The following is a 24,552-nucleotide window of genomic DNA, read 5'->3' on the forward strand; positions in this document are numbered from 1 at the left end:
CAACTAAGTCGGTTCTGGGTAGGCTATTAATTACCAAGACATTTTGACATCTTTGAGGCAGACCATTAATGATAAAGAACGGTGTATAACTCAAGGTCATATTTTCTTCACCTCTGCTTGTTATACTTTGTAACTGGCTACTCCAGTTATAATACGCCATCTCTCCAATTGGTACTTTGTGTCTAATTCCAGATCACGATAAAAAAAAAAAACTCGACAATGTTTTTCTACAGCGTGATAATTCAAGTTTAATATAATTCAGCTAATAACTTTACTGAATTGTGTAGGAGTACAGTCCCTGTGGACCAAATTTCGCTGTGGGTCTTCTAAGGAAACGTGGGCATTGTCTTGTAGCCATACCAAATCTTAGTTCGTTATCACTTAATATCATATGGATAACTGAATAACAGCTCATTAGATAAATAATCTTAATTGTATGCTGTACTTATTATATCTAACCAGTCTTTTGAATATCAAAAAACAAATTTCAGTGCAAAATTCGTTTATTTTATAGATTAACATGACATTAGGATTTAGTATCCCACTGGTATTCCGAGGTGGTTGCATTATTAAATTTTTCTTATAGTTACCCGGTCTTATGGATATAAAAAGAAAATTCATACTCGATTCTATGATATAGATTATTAACGCAGATGCCTAAATTGCTAGCGTGAGGTTGATGGAGAAACACTCTGGCCAACGAAATATTTCAGTTATATCATATGTACGGTTTATGAAGACCAATTACATTCCCACAATAGCTAGCAGTAAAATTCTTGAAAAATACGATACAGCGTTACCAAAATTATTAGGTATATATATATGAAGATTAGGCTTACAATAATGGTAAAATTTCAAGTGGATTTGCGATTTACGTTTGCATGATATTTTTGGGGACATTAGGTACATTACAGTGGATAAATTCAGCAAATTATTTATTATAATGCAACCAGAATTCACATTTACCTTGCTTTATTTACCATATAATAAGCATTTTCTATCACGATGCGAAATGATTCTTTGAAGTGCTGCTATCCGATGAATAGACATGCAACTAGACAAAATCAAATGTAATATAACAAATCAATATTCAAGCAGCACAGATATATATTTAAGCACAAAATGTAAAAATATCATCCATCCCTTCCACCTATGGCATGCCACCAAAATGTCTCCAAGTACTGTTGACACACCTCCAAAATGTCTCAAAGTATTGTTATAAGCTCATTCTATTTCAGGAGGAGTGTATGACTGAATTCACAGAAAACTTGATAATAGCCATATGTTATCTACAATACAATCCCCACCGTTAATCTAAAAATGTCTGGAAGCACTAACGTATTGTAGCTCGTGAAGGGCTATGCATGATCCAAGGGCGCTAACTATGACGGCCATAATGACTCTCTAAAAAATAGAGAAAAAAATATTAAAGTTTTACTCAATTCAAAATTTCTGTACTCGGAGTTAGCATCTGTCCCAGTTAACTAAAATCACTCTGAGAAGTTTCTAGCCTGCAATATGCAACCCCACCTTACAAAATGTGGTGGTATAACACACCACTACAGCTTATAACCGCTATTGAATTACAAACTCATCCATCAGAAACAAGTGTGCTTTAAGTTGAATGTATTTAGGCCTTTTCCCCAACCCTTGAAAGTTTTCTGAAAACTTCCTAACCAACATATACTTACTACTGGCTAGAATGAAACATCCAGATTTGGTACCTACTTACCAACGCAGTATTATTCCATTCCACAAAGCCTATAAAACGATATTTATGAATAGATCCATGAATAAAAGTCCCTTCCACAAAGCCTTAGAAAAGAAACTCACAAAAAATGACTAAGAATTTTCAAAAATTCATAGCTTACTCTAACACACATTTCCTAGACTTCATTCTGGACTGCTCATTCAACACAATCTTTACCCTAACACTAACAAATTAGTTATGGAAGACTGAGTTTGTATTGACTGATTGGTGAGAAACTGGAAATATTGGCCAAAAAAATGATGGAACCCCAAAATTGAATGAATAGTACTAAGAGGAGTTGGTTAGGTCGAAAATTGTTTTAAGTTTTATTTCTGGCCGGATGGACTTTTTTTAATTAACACGTTTTTCCTACATTTTCAGCATTCTAGCCATCCGCATTAACACAAGTGAGTTTCCTACGACTTTGGATGCGGGAGATTCGATGAAAATAAGCAAGAAACCGAGCCATATAATTTTTAATTTAAACTGGACGTATATTATACCACGCCATCTATAAAAACACTTTTCTGAATAATAATCCAAGAGAAGTTATGGTTTCGAGACTATTAACAACATATTTAGAACAGCTTGAATGAGTATTGCTATGCACTTGTGCATTAAGCAGACTCTAGGCCAATTAAAACTTCATCCACCTAATCAAAAGTCTTTTTTAGTCTTGCAGCAGTTTAGAATGGAAAGTATTACGTGGTTATCCCACTAAACTGCCTTTCGGCCCCATACTACTGCTCCTTTGCAGAGAGATGAACGTTATGGGAAGCCCTCCACTAGATTTTTTAAGCCTTCTAAGGACCACTTACCAGCAATGGAAGCCTAAATTTGGAGGGCAATTGTTCAGCCGAAGATTATGCACCTATCAGTTTATTTTTATTGCCAGAAACATGGACATAACCACCTAGCGACATACTTAGTGGCAGTGTAGACGTTGGCACGCACCTCGATAATGTTTTTATTAGCTTTGAAAAGGCGACCAATCACGCCTTAATTCCTGAATTACACTTTGCCGCATCATACCTGGTCAAAAAGTCTGAAGCCTGGTTTGAACAAAACTACGTACGAAACAATTACACTGCCCTTTTCCAACGCCAAGAACATCGACAATGGCAGCCGCAGCTCCAAAAACCCTTATCGGCCTAAGACAGTGGACATGGCTACACTCAAAACCTCCAGCAGGAAAAATATCGAAACCAACACTTGCACTTGCAATAATTCCCTTACTTCCTCCCAGAAGTCACCTCCCGATGCAAATGACTACTGCATAACTGCAAATATGAGTGGCAATTCAAGAAAACTACATCTGCTACAAAATACTGATTACGAACAAAAGTATAGACACTGCATTTGCAGAATAGAATTATGCAAAGAAGCGACTAAGTAAACCATCTCTGTTCGAAATCAAATTCCTTAGTTTCAGCAGCCACTTCTACTTACTAATGCTTGAACTTGATTGGACGGGTGTTGAAAGAGTCAAAGGAATTACGATACACTTTTTTTTTACTTGAAGTTCTCCTCCACAGGAGCAAGGACCAATGTTGTCATGTAATCAGACTAAATAGAAAGTAGTCATCTATGTTAACATTATTTTTAGCGCCCATTAAATTAAGACTTGGCGTTCTTGTATAAACTGTCTGTGCAAACTTTATACCATCATTACTAAATACTGCTCTATGTTTGCCACTACGATGTTACGTTTAAGTAAATCACCCAGAGAGAACTACCCCTATTGTCTTAAGTGCTGTGGACAACTTTGTTTATAAGGGATGAATCTATTTCTTTCAAAATACCTGCTCTGTAATACTTAAAATTCATGTAATATACAAAACTCTGCTTATGTATTGAAGACGTCATTAAAACCTTTAGACAGATACATGTAACTTTTCTGTGGCCAAAGTGCTATACTTATTAGGAGCAAGGAGGTTGTCAATTAGTTAAGATTTAGTTACTGCTATTTACTCCCAATACCAATTACTTCCAATACCAGAGAGTTCCCATAGTCAAATGTTAGGGATAAAGAAAATCAAGATTTACCAAACTAGCACTCAAAATCAAGTGTCAAGTTCTTACTTCATACACTGGACAATTTTGAACTTAACAGCCGTTCTAAGCATTGTAGTCAGTGTTTCAACGAAATTCCTCTTGACGTCAGTATTTTGAAATGGCAAGTGTTTCGGTATGAGGGTAACATCCCTTGAAATGTTCTGAACGATACCAGTCTTCGTAAACGTTCAAAATCTGAAAAAAATCAACAATTAACTCTTGCAAGGAAAAGTGCCTAACTATATTTTCTTTACCAAACCTTCCAATCATTAACACCTACACTTTACTGAATATTTTACTGAACTACAAAATTCCTTGCATAAACCACTCCAGTTACCAGATTAATTTAAAAGTTTACAAACACTTGTAATCTTAAGGTAAAATTTATGTTGGAAAACTAGGTAAGGAGTAGTGGAATGAAGTAATTAAAATATATGGACGAATATATCTGCAACTATTCAATTAAAATAATTATGTTTTTGTATAAAGTCAGAGAAAATTTCCATTACCTTTCGACTCTGTCAACAGTAAAATCCATCATCCTTTGAAGACCGTCGTTCGTCCACTAGACACAATTATAGTCACACAACTGCCTGGATGCACCTGCAAACACAAATAACCTATTACTAACACAACATAACTATACACGTTATACTTTCATCCAATTATGAAACATTGGACTGCATTGCCCTAAGTCAAAATTGAAGTAGGTGACTACTGGTAATATTTCTAAATGTATTTCTGTAATTGTTGGTGATGGTAAGACGCATCAGCCATTATTTTTCAAACTATAGCTCCTCCGCCTTAGTCCTAATAAAATTATGCCAGTTGTTCCTACAGGACACATCCTAACCTACAACCTACCGTCCAGCTTCGTACTTTTAAGCTGGGTAGGACGACTCGCTTAGTCTAGCACATGCAAAGTGTATTGTTTACCTAAAGCTCAGGATGTTGATGCATACTGGCGACCTCGAATTAAATATTAAAATTACCATTCGACATCAGTAGTCGAGAGAGAACGGTCAATGACAATATAGCTTAAAACTTCCAAGACCATTAGTCATTAAAAGAAAAAATTCCATTAAACATTTTTAGGAACATGCACTGAACGATACATCCCAGCTGATTCCAACAGCTTCTACATACTGCTGCGACTTTCAGCAAGTCATGGATTCCAAGTTCTCCAGTAAATTTTTTTTTTATTATTTAACTTAGTATCGAGCAAATTTTAAGTTGTCTAAAGTGAAAAATTTCTACCATGAGATTTTGAAGTTTTCAAAATCTCATGGTAGAAATTTTTCACTTTAGACAACTTAAAATTACGATACCGATAAAAAATTTAGAACTTTGGAATAATGACTTGCTGAAAGTCGCAGCAGTATGTAATAAACGCAAATCGAAGCTGTTTCAACTGTACCAAGAATAAAGAAAAGCCTCAGACCAAAAGTGATGAAACACTACAATAAGTCCAAAGTCAGGAGCGCCTGCAGTTTACGTTGACGCGGGTGTCGTCTGCCAATTTTCTAGTCGCGGAGGAATACCAACATACGAAATCGGTACTAAAATGACGAAACCATAACTAACCAACCTAACCTAACCTAGTGCGGCGTGCCCTTAACCTACAGCCACCCAGAACGATAGAGAACATGGTGTTTCGTGTGGAACTACTTACCTTGGCGGATACCTTGGCGAACGGGACAAACGGCGTTACGTGGCGTCAACGGAAACTGCAAATTACCCTCTAACTGAATATAGAATTTAGGCCAAAGGACAAGCAGCGGGACCTATGAGGCAAGATGTGGAGCCCGTAGCCTTTTCCTATTTTCTTATGTACAAAACTTGTTTTCAGTACAAGATCAAAGTGGCATAATAAAGCTTTGACATTTCTGCCGTCAACGCTTCAGTGTCTAGCCTAACTAAACACGCACTTGGCAAAAGAAAAAAAAACTTTTATGGGATTAACGAAACCCAACGGTCACATTACGTCAAGTCAAATTACAATAAATTAGATGTTTATTGCACCATTATTTGCACAGCTACAAATTATAGCAATAACTACGACGAGGGATAAAATCCATTCGCAAGAACGAAACAAAAAAAAAAAATCGCTAACGTGGTTAATTAGGCCTTCACAGTTTAAATGTTTTGACGAAACTGATATAGTTGTCTGCCTGCTATACCATCCCATGAAATCCTCCGACTAAATGAACTATCAGGAACCAGAGAATGGGTCTTTGGATGGGAAAACACTTTAGTAAAAAAAAAAAAAAATTATTATTACTAACCAAAGCAACACTGCGGCAGTACATTTTACCTGCCCGGTGGAGGGAGGGGAAAGACCCTTGACAACCCTGCCCAACACTCTCCCCTCAAAAAAAAAATAAAATAAAATAAAATTCACTTCCTTCCCCATTATTGTTACACATGGGTGGTTGTAGAGGTTTGACCAGAACTATCAAACTGGTCTAATTCAAAAATCCAAATTTGACACTTAAAATTACTTTTATGTAATGGAGGGCTGGGAATCTTGACGCCACCAAAACAGTTTTCCCACAAAGAGGGCACCAAGTAAATTGTAACTAAGAAGAAAGCCATAACTAAACCTGTTATTCTATAAAACCGGGCTCTCATAAGGTCACATTAATAAAATTAAAACAATGGTGATAATGTATTCGTGCTGGTATCCGCGTAACGAAAGTATCAGCCATTTAAGGAATTTGTTTTGGATAATTCGGTTACGGGTAACTTAGCATTGCTGATTTATGGTTTATCACTGAATAAAATGGAATATGCAAATCCACATTCATATTGTTAACGTACAAATGCTGCGATATACATAATTTGGGAAGTTGAACATGCAGTGAAATGTCATGTAGGCCTATATACACGAATGTGACCTGAAACACTGGTCCTGTAGAGCGCTTTCGGAGAGGACGAGACCTGATAAAACCAGGTATGTACAGTAAATGTTAAACTTGTCGTTTAACGGTATATAATATTAGGAAAATGTGGGTCACACCAATGTTTAACTCCAAGCACTCTCCAAATGGGAAATATGTATACCAACTGTATCTGCATCCTACCTATTTCAGTGTCCAACGAATTTTGTGCAAAAAAATAAAATTTTGCTTGCTGATTATTGGTTTAAAAGTAAAATACCAATACTTCCCCTATCTTTAAACCTACCACGACAAAAGCTAACAGATTGAGTCAAGCGAAATCAGCCGTGCAGATACTATCACAATAATTATCCATAAAATAACGCAAAATGACTACGAGATTCTGAAAAGGTATTTCTAAGTAATAGATACACGGCGGGTATTTAGCGAGAAATAGCAGTTTCTTGTAGTATTTTGGTTGCTTATTTACAATTTAACGTTATTTGGGGGGGGGGTCGGCTGTAATTAACCTGTAATTAACCCCTGAAGTCCATCCAACAAGGGGTTTCCATACGCGATCTTCGTAAGAGAGCACGGGTACGTCTGTTTCGAACGGTTCATAACCGGTCCGCAAGTGCAATACCCTGGAAACTGGTTTTTCTGCACTTTTAGGGCCTTTTGACACTGGCGGTGCATTATTTTGTTGTTGACAAAATGGAATGTCCCTTCGCCAAAGTAAAATACCAATACTTCCCCTATCTTTAAACCTAGCACAACAACAACTAACAGATTGAGTGAAGCAAAATCAGCCGTGCAGATACTATCACAACAATTATCCATAAAATACCGCAAAATAGCTACGAGATTCTGAAAACTGGAGGGGCTTTAAAACTTCAATTATGAAAACTAGAAACAACAGTACCACATTTTCAGGAAGCTTAATACCTGTTCCAATGGCGTCTATATGGCTACCCAATTTCTTGAAACCAGAAAGGCCTTTGTACGTATCTAGCAAGGAAAACGGCAAGAAATTCTGGTTTGCTTTTCAAAGGATTTTATGCAAGATATATTTAGTCACTTCCCAACTTACCAGTCTAAAATTTTCCAATCAACGAGTTTAAACTTATCTTGACCACATTTGCGAATGCCATGGATATCACTTCATGTAAATCACACAGCCACTTACAGAACTAAAACCATTAACTAGACCTAAATCAGGAGGAAATATGCATAAGCCATAAAAGACGATTACACACTCACCATCATCTCTTGGAAGATGTTTAGTACCTCAGTGCCAAGAACCAAATGAGTAACAAAAATTTTGTAACTTTCGTTTACAGCTTTAAAAATCGAAGGACACTGGAGTACAAGTCAAACAGTTATGGTTTTAGATATCTTTGCTCTAGAGTGTTTGTAAAATAGATGGCGCCATCTGCGATGAGACCAAGAATACCAAGGATTTTTTTTCCTTGAAATTAATTTGCAAAGAAAATTTTCCATTGCTAGCGGTCGAGCTATTGTTGCTCAGAATTTGTGTTAATGAACAATAAGACCTCGGAGTCATACTTCACAGTGTTCGTATATTATCCTCAAGTTTACTTATGGTTTAAAAATCTTGAATTAAACCAGCATTTAACAAGCAGCAGTGTTCATTTTTGCTATTCTTCACGACGACATAGGTTATGGAAAGTATCAGACTGCTTGAATATCATGCATGTGGTTTTTGTTCTGTCAGTTATATTTAGCTTGAAATTAACCTAATACTTATTCTGATTTATATCAATTTTAATTAGGGGAATATTAGAAAAGCCGGGTCACTTATGTTACAAAGATCATCGGCCAAGAAATTATGAAAATGGTTTTTATAGAAAGGTAACCTTTGTTTTAATTAGAAAATTATTTCTTGTCGTGTTATACTTGCGCATTTTCTAAACATGCACAAACATAACACAACATTTAGACTTCCTTTACGTTACTTGGTAATTATTAAAGAAAACTGAAACCTTCCTTACTCTTTAACTTCGTGGCTAAAATGTATTTTTCAACCATTAACACGTCCCCTAAATTAAGAGGTAAATGAAAATATGTATTTCATAAGTCTTTATTACATCATTCGTGTAAAGACACGGTTTTTTTTTTATACAGATGACAAATTTACGGTGACTATCTGCGGAGCCACCCTGATGTGAAGTACTTTACCATATGTGTGCTGGTAAGCATCTTTAAAAAGGAACATACAGTATCAAAGTCTAACTTGAGGAAGATAGAACATTACTGCAAACAAGTGCAATGATTCTGAAGGCGACATACTGCTGAAAAGTGCATCTGATTTTGTGTACATGTAACATGACATCATAGGAAAAAATTCTTTACTTGAATGGCTAAACATATGGGCAGCAGTGAGTGATGATGAATGTTATTTTTGGTACTTTTGCGAGTTCCAAAGAAAAAAAAATATTGTTGCGGGCAGCTCTGTTAATTTATGGAGTCACTAACTGTTATTCATGAAGGGGTCAAACATTGACCTCCAGCGATTCACTGTATTAATTAAAAAATTTATGTTATATAATGACAACCCATGATGCATAGATTATCTTTTACACCCACTTCCTGGATTATCTGCAAAATGTGTGATATTGAAATACGGTTGACTGTTGGTGGGAGACTGTTTGAGAGAAGAATGAACAAGAACAGAAAGCTGAAGGTTTGCTGATGAAGGAAATTTGATCTATTTTATTATTTTATTTTTCTTTGAAACTTGAAACCAGGAGAATTAACCATATTCCTTAATGCCTGCATTTATGGCTATTCAAATACTCAATTTTGTCATATACATGAACTACGATATACTGTTTATACTACTGACAATTTTGTTATATACATGAACTACGATATACTGTTTATGAGTTTATTGCCGGGGCAAGATAACGAAGCCCTCAGACTCGGTTGTATAATCCATCATTATTCCTAATTTTACTTTACTCTCAGTCTTTTCCTCCTATGTATGCAAAAAAAAAAAAAAAAAAAGCTGGCAAGTCTGATAAGTATACATGTGGCGGGGAAAGGTAGAGTGTTCTTCAAAAACTATCCCACTACCTGGTCACGAAAGGTCTATAGGTACTCATTATGCCTCTGACTGCCTTATACAGTATATTTTGTAAACTGTACTCAATTTGTATCGTGTTATTTAATAAATGTAATAGTTTCTTGACTTTTCCTTTTCTGTCTTTCCCTGTTTCTACCTTGCTGTGTACTGTATCTATAAATCACACTAGGCTCCAAGTCTTTACCTCTGTTGGCTCGTCAGATCTAATTGTGGTTCACTGCCACTCACACCAGATGTCAAAGGTCTATTACAAAGCTAATGGTGCTTTGTGTTCTACAAAGCATGGGCATTAACTGCTCACTTTCTTATCCATTTTTACCCCGACAATTTTTTGGTTTCTTATGGTGCTGTGCTGCCAATAGTGGAGCCAGGGTGTTCATGCTGTCACACAGCTGAATGATTTTGCCATGAGCAGGCATTTTCTTCAGGGAATAGTCAATAAGCTTTTACTAGAAACAGCAAGGATGTCACAAATGAATGCAAGTAAATCAAAGACAAGAAAAAACATATAATTCTCTGTCACCACAATTCCATTTGTTATAAAACTCTTCCTTTCTTTGATTTACCATTATTTGATGTTACTTACTTGATGTAATCCCATTAAGTCAACTTGATGTAATCCCATTAAGTCAACTTGATGTAAGTCAATTTGATGTAATCCCATTAAGTCAACCTGATGTAATCCCATTAAGTCAACCTGATGTAATCCCATTAAGTCAACCTGATGTAATCCCATTAAGTCAACTTGATGTAATCCCATTAAGTCAACTTGATGTAATCCCATTACGTCAACTTGATGTAATCCCATTAAGTTGACAGCAGTTTTTTCTTCCTCAGCCTATTGGTGTCCTTCATGCACCTTCACGAAGACAACATGAACAGAGCGATACCAAGTATATCTGTACAAGTTCCCTCCACGATTTTTAAATTAATTAAAAACATTATTCAAAATGCACATGGCAAAAAAAGACGCGAACTTTTCTGCATGAGGGTTCATCACTGAGTCGCCAGTTATAGGATGACTGTAAATGTTTCTTATGATTTCCAGGATCCAACCTCTATCTCTTCTCTCTCTCTCTCTCTCTCTCTCTCTCTCTCTCTCTCTCTCTCTCTCTCTTCTTGTCTGTCTATATATATATATATATATATATATATATATATATATATATATATATATATACACATACATACATACATACATACATACTATATATTACATATATATATATATATATATATATATATATATATATATATATATATATATATATATATATATATATTATAGAGAAAGGAGAGAGAGAGAGAGAGAGAGAGAAGAGAGAGAGAAAAGAGAGAGAGAGAGAGAGAGAGAGAAAGAGTTGGTTAGTGAATCAAAAACGCCATCTGCACACCAAGATAAAATTATCTCAAGCCTAAGCCTTATCAAGAGGTAATGTGTATTCATTATACCAATGAATACACATTAATAACGATAATAATGTTAATAATCATCATTAACTATATAATACACTGAGACACCCGTAATGATGCAGAATATTCACATGGACTAAGAAAAATTGATCGAGATTAATTATTTTCATCTCTATTTTCGATTTATTTTTATCTAAATGATCGAAATTAACTGAGAAAGAAAATCCAAATGGAGGTGCTTCAGCAATCGTAACATTCTCCAAAGTAAATGACGGTACTTGATAGTATACAGTATTGAGGACAAGACAAGAGTAATAAGGAGACTTCTAGGTTGCAATCGTGAAGTGAGCACCGCTGTGTATGAAGGCGATAGATGTGCTGCTGAGGCGTCTTTTGTTCAGGAATATAAAGCTGTTGAGTTTTGACAAAGAGGTCGAATCATTAATAATGCATTCTGAGGATGAATAGCATTAATAAGTAAAAATCAACAATTATGCAACCTATATGAGCATGGCTGTGTTTATAAAAATTAAAAAACTGATTAAAAATCAGAGCTTTCGACTGTTTGGACGACGGTCGTCAGCTCCCATTTTTAATAATATTTGTATTTTTATAGATACAGCCTTGCTCATTGACATAACTGTGGATTTTTACTTATTTTTTCCGGTCACAGTATAGTGACGCACCATAGATGTATGATATTGTTACTATTGTATTTTTATTCGCTGAAGTCATCCTATCATGAGGAAACCGACTTACAGTTGCAGAGAAAAGAAAAAAAAAAAATTCCAGTGTGCAAACAGGCAAACTCTGGTAGGAACAGAATGCATGTTTTAAAAACTAAACAAGCAAACTCTGGCAGAACAGAATGCACGTGTTAAAAACTAGCGGAATAAGAAAGCATTAAAGATTACCATATATTTTTATTTCTAGAAATTCCTCACAATACAGCAGGAACGACGTAACCTTCATTCACCCTTGACAACGAATAAGGGAAATCCAACAGAGCTGCATATGAAAGCACTTTCAAACGATGAATTCCGTGTTGTACCACCTTACAGTAATATTGAATACCACTCTTGTTACCGCAGTCACAATTTTTTTTCTAGCCCGCTGATAGACTTGATTCAAACCAACACTTACCAACCAGAAATCCATTAAAAAAATACTTAAACATTTGCATAAACTGGCTCAAGAGTGACACCCGTCATGTACATATTTTCCTAAACTTTACCATGCGTGTCACCGCGCACAAGATGCACAAACGTACCGAGTCATGCAACTCTTATTAGCTGCTCTCAAGTCAAGTCCTTTAGTGTCAAATTCCAACAGCTTATCAGGGGATATTGATCTTTCGAGGGAGCCGAGAAGAACAGGAAGGTCTCCAGGATCCGACGTCAAACAGGCTCTTCATCCCGTCGGGCATCGTCTCGCAGCACGTAAGCAGTGGGAAAATAAACCGGGACTTCCCAACAGACAATTATTATCTCGGGGCGAAAGTAGGTGCAGCCAGTCAACCACCTAAACAGTTACACGCTGCCGAGTTAGTTGCGCTGTATATATACCGGTGAAGTGTGCAAATTCTCTCTTATACCGCGAGTATCAAGGTAAGGATAGTATACAGCAGGGCCGTCCTAACCCACGTCAGTGGGCCAAAAGTGGCCCGTTCGATTTTGAAAGTGGCCCGCTAGAGAAAAATAAGTAAAAATATATTTCTCTATTTTATATTATAAAAATTTCTTATTCCTAAATTCTGAGTAATATATATATATACATATATATATTATATACATATACACACATATACATACATACACACAGGTGGCCCGCATGACTTTTGTTTTTTCAAGAGTAGCCCTCAGACTAAACAACTTAGACAGCCATGGTGTACAGTGACAGGCTTTGTAGTAGTGTGTTCCTGACCTAGGGGAATCCAAAAATTTTTCATCTTCACACCGATGTACTTAGCGTTTGCGTGGAACTGCAAATTTGCATTTATCAATCCCATCAAATACAACCGAATGCTTAGAAACTCATATAGGCTATATACTCAATTTTCCCTACTTCGTCTACAGCGGACAAAAATTTTGAAATTTAGAAATGATCGACTTTAAACTCTAATAGATAAGCAAAATGGTATTTTAAAAATAGTTCTATTATTATATATATATATATATATATATATATATATATATATATATATATATATATATATATATATATATATATATGTGTGTGTGTGTGTGTGTATATATATATATATATATATATATATATATATATATATATATATATATATATATATATATATATATATATATATATATATATATATATATGAAGATAAAGTGTCCATAAAACACTATTTATACGTTTGCAACCATATATTTCAGACACTTTCTCTGTGTCCATGTTCACTGGTAGGAACACAGGAACTGAAGAAATAGTGTTGCAATCTATAAATTGTTTATGGGCCTTATCTGGTTATACTGCTGATTACAGTAAAAGACATTCATTCATCATAAATACATACATATATACAATATATACATACATACATACATACATATATATATATATATATATATATATATATATATATATATATATATATATAAATATATAATATACACACACACACACGTCCTGCGGTGGTGTGATTTGTGGCATCCCCGCTTACCTAGCGCAGGGACCTAATGAAGAATCCCACCAACAATCCTAAAGGTGTGACAGCTTCACCGAGGAACCAATCAGCAGTGGTTACTGTATGTCTAGCCAGTGATGTGTCTTGTGTCAATAGAGTCCGAACCATCTGGGAAAATCTAACTAAATTATATCGTCATAAAATTTCACTGACACGACCTTCTTTGTTCTTTTAATTGTAACTTACATCGTAGAGCTGACTGCAATTAAGTGGACAAAATTCCACTCCAACACTTGCATGTTTTATATCAAAGTGCCTACGGTACATAATTTCATACAGGTTATTTCAACGAAGACAAAGTGCAGTTGGAAACACAAAACAGTATTCAAGCCCATGGTAAATCATGGCATAATTTTTAGAATTTTTGTAAAACCCTTTCCGATAAAGTATGCATGAGGCAATCTTATACGAAGAAAGTAACCGGCTTCAGCCTCTTTCCGCTATAAAAGCTTTGATTAATACCCACTGATCCTCTTTTGACTTAATCAGTGAATCATGCACCTGGTAGTTAGTCGACTACGGTGAATACAACCTGGATGAAAACGAAAATATGGGATACAAGTTCAAGAGTTACAGAGAAAACGGAAGGTTAACACCTTCAGGCCATCCTCTCCGAATTAATAGGTTCGTCCAGGTTTCAGTCTTCCAGATTTGGCAAGTCTTTTGTAATGAGGAACCTAACGCAATAACACAATACATACACACACACACACACACACACATATATATATATATATATATATATATATATATATATATATATATATATATATATATATATATATATTTATAAATACATACATACATACATATACACACAAACAAACACACACATTATATACATAATATATATACATATATATATATATATATATATATATATATATATATATATATATATATATATATTATATAATGTATATAAATTTCAACAGATTACTTTTATTTTACAGGTAAATAAAGTAAAACCCAAGCAAAAAATGGCATCAATTCAATACAACAATGACCCAAAGATCGGAAAGCTATCGGCTTTGTTGATGCTCAGCATTCTTCTTCTGTTAACTAAAAAGGCGGAGACCAAGCCTCTGAACCTGGTGTCCTTGCTTACCGGGGTCGTGCCGAAAATTGTCGAGTGAGTTGGCATTCTTAATTTCTGTCTGTCTTTTGTTAATGACATCACTGATATCATCATTTATATTGTTAATACACAATACTGTTTTGATTGTTTGAACAGATAAAATTGATAGTTTACGTAGAGAAAATTTAAATCATCTAACTTCAGTGAGTCATAATGTTCTAATCTTCTATTTAGCTATCAAATGTATCCGCAACGGAACAAATAAGTGTGGATTTCTACTGTTAAATATTCATGTGATTACAGCACTTGTTTTTCACAGTCACTACAAATTTCATTCTCTGTCTAGACAGCTTACCTTTCCTTAATGAACTCAGCTTTTAGGATGCGTTATACGAAATTTTTAAAAATTTTACGAGTCACTTTATTTCCAAATATAAGCCATGATCTCAGGTTACGGTAAGTGTTTTAATATCTTTCACTGGCGTACACATGGCGACTGTGCCAACTAGGAGGCGTGGCTTTTAACACAAACCACGATCACAGGCTTTTGTGCACGTTCTCACACTTTCTATCTTGGTATGTGGCAACTATGCCATCTAGGTATGTGGCAACTATGCCATCTAGGGGGTGTGGCCTTTAGGGCCAACCAAGCGTTAGTGCAATGCCAATCACGCCCGTGGGCTGAGGTACAGACTGTAACACATTCGATCTTGAATCAAGTGTGAACTATACCATGCAAGGGCGTGCCCTTCAAGTTCAATCAATTAATGTACACCACACTCACAGGCAGATATGGGGGCGTGGGGCTTTGATTCAATCAGATATTATTTTAACACCAACTGTGCCCAAAGACTGTAGTACATATTTTAACACATTTTATCCTGGTACATGTGGCAACTATGCCAACTAAGAAGAGTGGCAATTAGTTTATTAGGTTCAATCAATGTTATTTTTAAGCAAAAAACGCCGTCTACGGTAAACATTCTAACACATTCGACCCTTGTGCGCGGACGACTATAAAATCTTGGGATGTGCTTTTAGGTCCATGAAGTAAATGTGTCATTTATACCATAACATATCCGGGTACATGTGACACAATGCTACCTACAAGTAGGGCATGGCTTTTAGGTTCAATCAAATGTAACTTTAACGAGAATCACGTCCACAGGCTGCCACACATATTCATACACATTCCATGTTGGTACATGTAACTAATGTACAATCTAAGGAACGCGGCCTTTGGGGTTAATTCAAATGTTATTTTTATGCATATCACAGCCACAAGATACGGCATATATTCTAACACATTCTATGCGTGGCAACTGCAGTACATCCTCTGCAGGGAGTGACCAGTACTTTTGCCCAGGCTACAAACATTCATTTAAAATTTTCCTCTTCTATCTTTCCCATCTATATACTGTAATGCATTTTCATTGTCCGAAAGACATATATTGACAATATCCTAAATACTTTGATGTTTCAGTGGAATGTATAACGAGGGAGACTTAGATCTGTTTGGGCATCCATGTCAGTACAAGCGAGTTCCTTACATCAAAAGACTCGAGGTGCACTACAGGGCAGAGGTCAAGTGTCTGGGTTGGACTCCCATTGTCGGCAAAGGTAGGCTATTCTCCTTTTCATTTAATCAACCAGTCATGCATATAGCTGAACACGGTTTAGGGAAAAGAACACTTACTAAAGTTTTGTAAACATGAAACACAGCTCCGGACATGCTTTCAATGTTCGTAAACCTGTTTGGTGACAAATTGGTGTGGAGGTTTCCGGAGAAGAGACATTTATGGGAAAAAGCACTCTTTCAGAAATAATTGCAGTGTAGATTATGTCTATATTTTAACATTAGTGAACCCATTCATATGGCAAGTCTAGATACATGTGTATAGCATATTATCCTCACTGTTTAGGACGATGTTCAGGGTTGAATTACAGCTGTAAATATGAATAGCCATGAGTTTTTTCTTAATAGAAGCAAAAGAATTGATCGCTTGTTACATCATAAAATATTAAAATATATATTCTTCTATCCTATATATCAAGTCTTTCTATAACTTTATAGGCAAATATAGTATATAAAGCCACAGAGAAGAGATTCCGTCTGTGAGTCTGAAGTTCTTTCCACTTTAATATAATATGACCCTGAATACCCAAATGGAAAACACTACTAACGCCTAGCGAGTGATAAAATCACACGTTACATCTATCTGGCACTATTAACCAACATAAAAAATATATATACATATCCTGGATCCGCAACTGAATCAGTGCCATTTCAAAAACTAAGCCACTTTTCGTGGTCCACTAAACAATTAAAACTTGATAAAATAAAAATTTTGCATCCTCTCCCGGATCAATCTCAGTCCACCAATATCTAATCACCTCTTCCTTAACCCACATAACGCCTACAGACAAAAAATGAATTAAAACCCATTAGCAACTATTAACGACATCAAGAGGACCAAAAAAACAAATCATCTGTACAGGATGTAGTCAACTTTAATTCTTTACAAAACAAATTCTCCCGCAAAAATTCTGAGACACCTCACTTCCCTCCATTAATAAATTTTTTCCTTCTGCTTTAGCTGATGACCACCGTAACCCAACCAACGCCGAGCAAGACGCAATAAAGGATTTCGTGAGGCAGGCTTTGGCCCAAGAACTGGTCACCGAGGTGGAGGCAAAGGTCTGGTTGGGTGCTTGATTGATTATGATCTGATGCCAAGCCGGGGTCACAACAGTGAAGGTCATCGAAATCTGCCCAAGATGTGGCTTTGAGGCGGAATCCGAAGGAAGAGCAAAGTGATACCGTTTTCAATTTATGCACCAGAAAGGTTACTTGGAAATTAACTAGATAATTTCAATGAATTTACTGAGCAAATTTCGCTAAACATTCATGGCCTATAGAATTTGTTTTAAAATGAGTTGTCTAGTATCTATGATCTATAGAAGCTTTGATCCACAACAATGGCTTACTAAAACTTCCTACCTGTGATATAAATTAATGTAGTGTCTTTCCATATATTTATTAATTGTGAAAATATATGCTTTAAAATATAATTTTACAAATTCATGACCTGTCAAAAATTTAGTTTAAAAGCGCTGTACCGTTTGTGAAATTTGAAAATTTGATTCCAAAAGAACTATGGCCGTGTTAGTACGAAATGATACACATCATTACATTTTATGAAACTGAAACTATACGTTTCTTTATAAACGGCTGTAAGACTCCCAGATCTGCACTGCTGTACGATATATATCAGCTTATGCAGAAGTACTGAGTCCAGCGATCAGTGAAGTATTATTATTTTTTATTTACGAAACTGCAACCCCTTGGAAGTAGAATGGTACAAGCTCACGGGTATTAACAAGGGGGATAAATCACAAAAGATTAATGAGAAAAGAAAAACTTTGTTACCCGGCTCCATAAAAGAAAAAAATATTTGCAAATTTGAACTTCTCAAGTTCATATGATTCAATAACTTGACTACGAAGTATTTAAGACTTTCAAAGTATACTGACAATCTGTAAAAAATAGAGACACATTAGATGTTCCTCAATAGTGAATCTGCACTCATGAATGGCACTCAGAATATTAAATGAATTACACCAATGAAGTTGTAAAACTACCATTTAGAGGAGCAACGAGATAAACTTACACAACTTTGACCACTTCAGAAATGAAAGAGCACTCAAAATTCAATTCAAGTCTGCTTGACATTTTGTATCTTGCAAGACACACCAGGAACAAAATGGTCAGTTTTAATTGCGAAAGAGACTAAAGCAGGATCAGAAGCCCTCAACTGGAAGAACAAAAATGCTGGTTATAACAACTGGGGAGTCGGTGAAAAATTGATCCAAGCAATACCATTCTCGTGTGAGGTTTAAACTATAATTTGCTAAGCTAGATTCAGAAGTAAAGTAAAAACCTTTTGGGTCATGAGACTGTAAGAAAAAACAGAATTCAACAGCACTTTATGGCGAGCAACAAACAGCCAACAAACACCAAAGAGCCTTTCTACTATCTTCATGTATCAACCAAGATGGCAGTTCTTCGTTGGGTGAGCGGGTTCCGTTCTCAGCTAGCACTCTGTTGGCCGCGAGTTCGAATCTCCGACCGGCCAATGAAGAATAAGAGGAATTTTTTTCTGGTGATAGAAATTCATTTCTCGCTATAAAGTGGTTTGGATTCCACAATAAGCTGTAGGTCCCGTTGCTAGGTAACCAATTGGTTCTTAGCCACGTAAAATAAGTCTAATCCCTCGGGCCAGCCCTAGGAGAGCTCTTAATCAGCTCAGTGGTCTGGTTAAACTAAGATATACTTAACTTTTTGCCAAGATGGCAAGTTAAAATAGTATAATCAAAGTCTGGACTGCAATAGAAGAGCACAAAATAAAGCTATGCCTGTACGAACCTTTAAACTTGCATTGCATGGCACCCACATTCTTAACAGGTCTTATGAGATGCAGGGTGCTAATACACTGCCATTGCCCCTACGTTAGTTATGGCAATACGTTTAAGTAGCATGACTCCTTGAAGCCTATAATGAGGAGTTCAGATACGATACGTACCTCATTTGAACCAAAGTTTCTGTATATAATAAGAATCGTACTGCCTAAAGGCAACTACAAGGTTACTACTATTACCAAGTAGTCCACGGAAGTTATTGTACATCGCACGGCAATGGCGAGGTCTAGAATAGACAGGTCCAGGATTTTGCTATATGAAATCAGTCATTAAAAGAAATGTAGTAAAAATGTTGTATTATACTTCATATTCTAACTTTACATAATAATAATAATAATAATAATAATAATAATAATAATAATAATAATAATAATAATAATAATAATAATAATAATGTCAAAATTACTATTTGTACCAATATGGCAAATAGAACCAGAGCAGAGATAATAAAAAGCTGGAAACAGGTTATCATCAGGAAGACGACAAACCACGCAAGACCAAGCACCCTCCAGGCTTACCACTTTAACTAAAAAACGGACAGTAACGGTGGTTTTGAAAATGTTGAGCAAGGATGAAGATAAGGGAAAAGATAAAGATACGGCAACCTCTTGATCAACCATCAGGCATCCTTGATATCTCTATTAAGCCTGCCTAACACACCAACTGAAAAAAAATTGAAGAAGAGAAAACTGATGATAGCTACTGTATAAATAACAACGTATAATTACAACAAGGAACAGATATGTCACTAAGTGAGAGAGGGTGTGAAGTACTTCATGGCATGACACTGAGTTCTATTTACATTTGTAATAAAAAAAACTAACTTATCAAAAACATAAAATATATATGACACACAAACCACAAAAAATATGAAGTTCAAATCTGACCATCAAGATTAGATGTTTAGATAATAGTATACTAGTATAGCAAAGTACTAATTGACTATTTTAGGTTTACATATAATGCAATAGAAAATGGTAATGCTACTTGAGCCTTCTTAGAAAACGAAATTTCCATTGAAAGGCAAACTGCACTGGGAATAAACTCTCCCAAATTATGTATGTTGTATAAAAATGTTTAAATATGTTGTATGAATGTAATAAGCAATGAATACGAGACACAGACATAGTTATTCTTAATACAAATTTCTATATTTAAAATAATGCTTTCTTATCTGGGTCTCCCACACTGCAAGCCATTTATAAAACAGAGAATAAAATTAACGGATTTTAAAATATAATGAAAAAACAAACGTATTCGTAAATTTTTGCATCTCGTTCGTTTTATGGAGTACCACATGTCTCACATAAACTTCACAGGGAAGGCATTCCCCAAAAGACCTATTATGGCCTCGTACAATAAGACAACTTACAGAAAAATCTAAATATTCAGTTCTTTCGTCGTAACCTTTTTCTGAAAACAAGTTTTCCAACTCATCCGTTTTGGTTCAAACACAAACGTTGAGATAATATCTCACATACATTAAAATTCAACTCTGATCATCAAATATCTCATATCCATTTTAATTCAAGGTCGAATCTTCAAATATTACCTCTAACCTGTTTCAACTGAAACTCGAGCCCTGAAAAATTCTCATATCAGTTTCAACCGTAGCTCGAAACTTATAATCTTGTCTTGCAACTATTTTAATTAAATTCGACACCATAAACGATCTCGCATCCGTATTAAACTAAGCTCAATTTTTTTTTTCAAATATGAGCCCATAAGTCGTTTTTGGTTTTCTGTAAAAGAAAACTATTGTGCCGGCTTTATCTGTCTGTCTCCCACTTTGTTCTGTCCGCCCTCAGATCTTAAAAACTATTGAGGCTGGGGGCTGCAAATTGCATCTTGATCATCCAATTCTCCAATCATCACATACCAAATTGCAGCCCTCTGGGCTCAGTAGTTTTTATTAGTTTCATGGGCCGTGGCTCATACAGCATTATACCGAGACCACCGAAAGATAGATCTGTTTTCGGTGGTCCTGATTATACGCTGTACAGAAAAGTCGATTGCGCTAAAGAAACTTCGTCGCATTTTTTACTTGTTTCTCTTGTGATGATTTGGTGAAATTTAAAAATTAAGTATCTTTAATTTTCAATAAACCATTCTCATTTTTCTTCTGCGTCCTAATTCATCACGCTCTGGCTCAAAGATTTCTAGATCTAAGCTCAAACCAATTCTAATTTAATAATAACAATATGTAGGTAGAGGACCCTCTCTAAATAAGCTTTTTTTATTTACTGTGGCTGCATCAGCAGAATTGCTCTTGTTTATTACCTCCGCTGTTTTTTCATTACCTCTTTCTTTTCGGTACACATGGAGGGAGAATGAGAGGCTAACAGTCATTCGTCGTGGATGATATAAACACCCAGAATTCATAAGGGTATATATATATATATATATATATATATATATATATATATATATATATATATATATATATATATACACACACACCTCAGTATAATTGGCGTGGAGCAGTGTCCTGTAATTCGTGAACATTTCACATTCTTGGAGGGTTAAGATTACGAGGTAGGTGAAAATTTGCGTGGATTAATAGGGAGACTCCAGGCTTTTGATCTCCGGCTGCGAGCAGGAGGCTGGTCATCAGTGATGTAATGTGACGTCACTACGTAGCTCGTTGGTGATTGGCAATGGCCAGGAGACTCTAACAGTTTTATTCAAGATGATAGCTTTGTTGTAGTACATCAGGGGCACGACTTGCGTTGTCTCTCGTGTTGTATTTCGGACTTCTCTGGTATGTTATGAAGGGCCTCTTAGGATGTGCGTACATCTTTGGCCAGGCTCACTGTTGATTATTCCAAGACATTGACAAGGGAGTGTTGTGCGATTTTGACCTTTGGACCCATGTGTCTTGATGATGCATTCTTGGCTGTAGCAGGAGATAAGCTTGGAGAGGTACATGGTGGTCATACCAATGTATTTGCATGTACAAAAACACTGGTGATAGAAAGCGAGAGATCACATTGGTCCTCTATAGGCAATCTCCTGTACGAAGGGTGAGGTTGTTCCTAGTTACCAGACCAGTGGTTTTCTGTTTTTATAATATATTACCAAATTAATTTCTTTTAGCCATGCCCGAGGCCTCCTGAGATTGTCGGGAGGTGCATGGCACCCCTAACAACATTAACCATCTGTATGTGACGGGTTGGCTTCCCTCTTCGATTTCACCATTAAGATTACAGGTCAATCTCTTGAATTTGGTCTTTTCCCTGAGAATGCTGTCCAATTTGGCTCTGGTATTCACTGGAACTGATAAGAATGAAGGCTGCTGTTTTGTCCATCCTCCTACGGTGACGGCAGTGTTGTCTCTCATCTCTCCATTACTTGGAAGAGGTTTAAAGAGTTTCTAAAGTCCCCTTTCTCAGTAAGTCCTTCTACTTTGAGGAGGGGTCGTAGGGGTTGGAAGCGTCTGTGGTAGCGTTGGCGCCCTTCTGGGTAAGGTACTGGATAGAGTTGATCAGGACCTTGGTGACACAGTGGTAGTTCCAGCCTTGACAGAGGTGTTCTTTGTTGGGTGTGTGGATGTAGTCGGTTAGGTTGATGAATTCCTGATGATATTCAGGGACCCTCAGTTTGCACATAGTTGTTGAAGGAGAACTGCACATAGGCGCTGAAGGAGAACCATGTTGCTGAGGCGTTAGAGGCAGGCCTAGATGTCGTCACGATGCGTCAATCATTGCAATGAGGGGTCATCATCGTCGTTCTCACAGTCATCTTTGTCTGAAGGGTTGGGATTGGTATCTACATGAGTGTTGAAGTCACAGTGTGGAGAGCCATGTGGGAATCCTAGGACATTATCTTGATCCTTCTGAAGGAAAGCCCAACGGTCACTGTATCTGGCAAGCTTCTGACGGGGGGTGTGGGTGAATGGACATCCTGAGTGCCCTGAGTGACATAAGGACACCAGCATTAGTGTCTACATCTGGAGCGCCCTTTCTCACTGTTACTCATAAAAGAATAAACGTGCCAAATTGAAGAGATGATCGAACTTGTGGTACAATCGTGTGCCCACTCCTGGCAAATCCGCCTTACTCTGCTCTGCAAAGGCTGCATGAAAAACAAACACAAGGAAAATGAGAATAATCTCTAACATCATCCCTGCAGATTTGGACACGAAATTTAATTGAATAATATAACAACAGAAACACCACAAATCTGATATGAAGAGCAAAACCAGCTTTCCTTCAGGATACCGCCTGAAGGGGACCAATGTGGTCTACCACTTTCAATGCCCTGTTTCTTGATGTCTGGGTAATTACATTGGGATAATCACCACGTACCTCTCTAAGCGTACCTCTTCCCACAACCAAGACACCTATATCCAAATTGCACAACACTTCTTTTTCGCCTTAAGATGCCCTTTTCAACAGCCTTGAACTATTAGACGGTGGGCTGGACCAAAGACATCTTTCCATCCTAGAGGCCTTCCACATCCTACAGGAGAAGGCCGACTTGAACACAACAAAATATATTCCTCCACTTCAAAATGTGTGTCACCCTCAAGTCAAGCCACTGATGCACAACATCAATCATCCATCTGAAGGAAACACCACCATCCCTGCAGTCAGCCATTCCAAGAGATCCAACACGGTAGTCATGAATAAACAAGTAAACATATGTGCCAAAGTTTCTTTGACGCAATCGAGTTTTCTGTACAGCGTATAATGCTGTATGAAACTCTCAGCCACGGCCCATGAAACTTTCAGCCACAGCCCGATGGTGGCCTGTGTTGTTGGGTACCTATATCGATGCCAGACGCACGATTAGGGCTAACTTTATCCTTAAATAAAATAACAACTACTGAGGCCAGAGGGACTGCAATTTGGTATGCCTGATGATTGGAGGGTGGATGATCAACATACCAATTTGCAACCCTCTAGCCTCCGTAGTTTTTAAGATCCGAGGGCGGAAACAAAAGGTGCGGACGGACCGACAAATAGCCATCTCAATACTTTTCTTTTACAGAAAACTAAAAGTGGTCTGGGTCTCCCACTCATTGGCCAATCGCCAACGAGCTACAGTGACGTCACGCTACGTATGAATAACCACCTTCCTGGTCAC

General features: G+C 36.6%; 1 protein-coding gene and 1 long non-coding RNA gene across 4 annotated transcripts in view; one reads left to right on the forward strand and one right to left on the reverse strand.

Moving 5' to 3' along the window:
• LOC136838522 (uncharacterized) overlaps positions 1-24,552 on the reverse strand; it is a 142,514-nt gene that overhangs the window by 2,402 nt on the left and 115,560 nt on the right. The window contains exons 4-6 of one of the 3 annotated variants that reach the window (XR_010853019.1): positions 4,315-4,408; positions 3,833-4,000; positions 1,308-1,402 (exon numbers count right to left, since the gene is read on the reverse strand). This is a non-coding gene — a long non-coding RNA (uncharacterized lncRNA). Of the gene's footprint in view, positions 1-485; positions 1,403-3,832; positions 4,001-4,314; positions 4,409-24,552 lie in introns of those variants that run through there. The other 2 variants (XR_010853018.1, XR_010853020.1) reach the window with 2 other exon arrangements.
• LOC136838520 (anti-lipopolysaccharide factor-like) lies at positions 12,681-18,057 on the forward strand. Its single transcript, XM_067103609.1, has 4 exons — positions 12,681-12,810; positions 14,861-15,039; positions 16,469-16,605; positions 17,583-18,057. Exons 2-4 carry the CDS (start codon positions 14,888-14,890, stop codon positions 17,699-17,701), a joined length of 408 nt encoding a protein of 135 aa, XP_066959710.1. The 5' UTR covers positions 12,681-12,810; positions 14,861-14,887; the 3' UTR covers positions 17,702-18,057.

The sequence above is a fragment of the Macrobrachium rosenbergii genome, chromosome 5, assembly GCF_040412425.1.
Source record: "Macrobrachium rosenbergii isolate ZJJX-2024 chromosome 5, ASM4041242v1, whole genome shotgun sequence".
NCBI lineage: Eukaryota > Metazoa > Arthropoda > Malacostraca > Decapoda > Palaemonidae > Macrobrachium > Macrobrachium rosenbergii.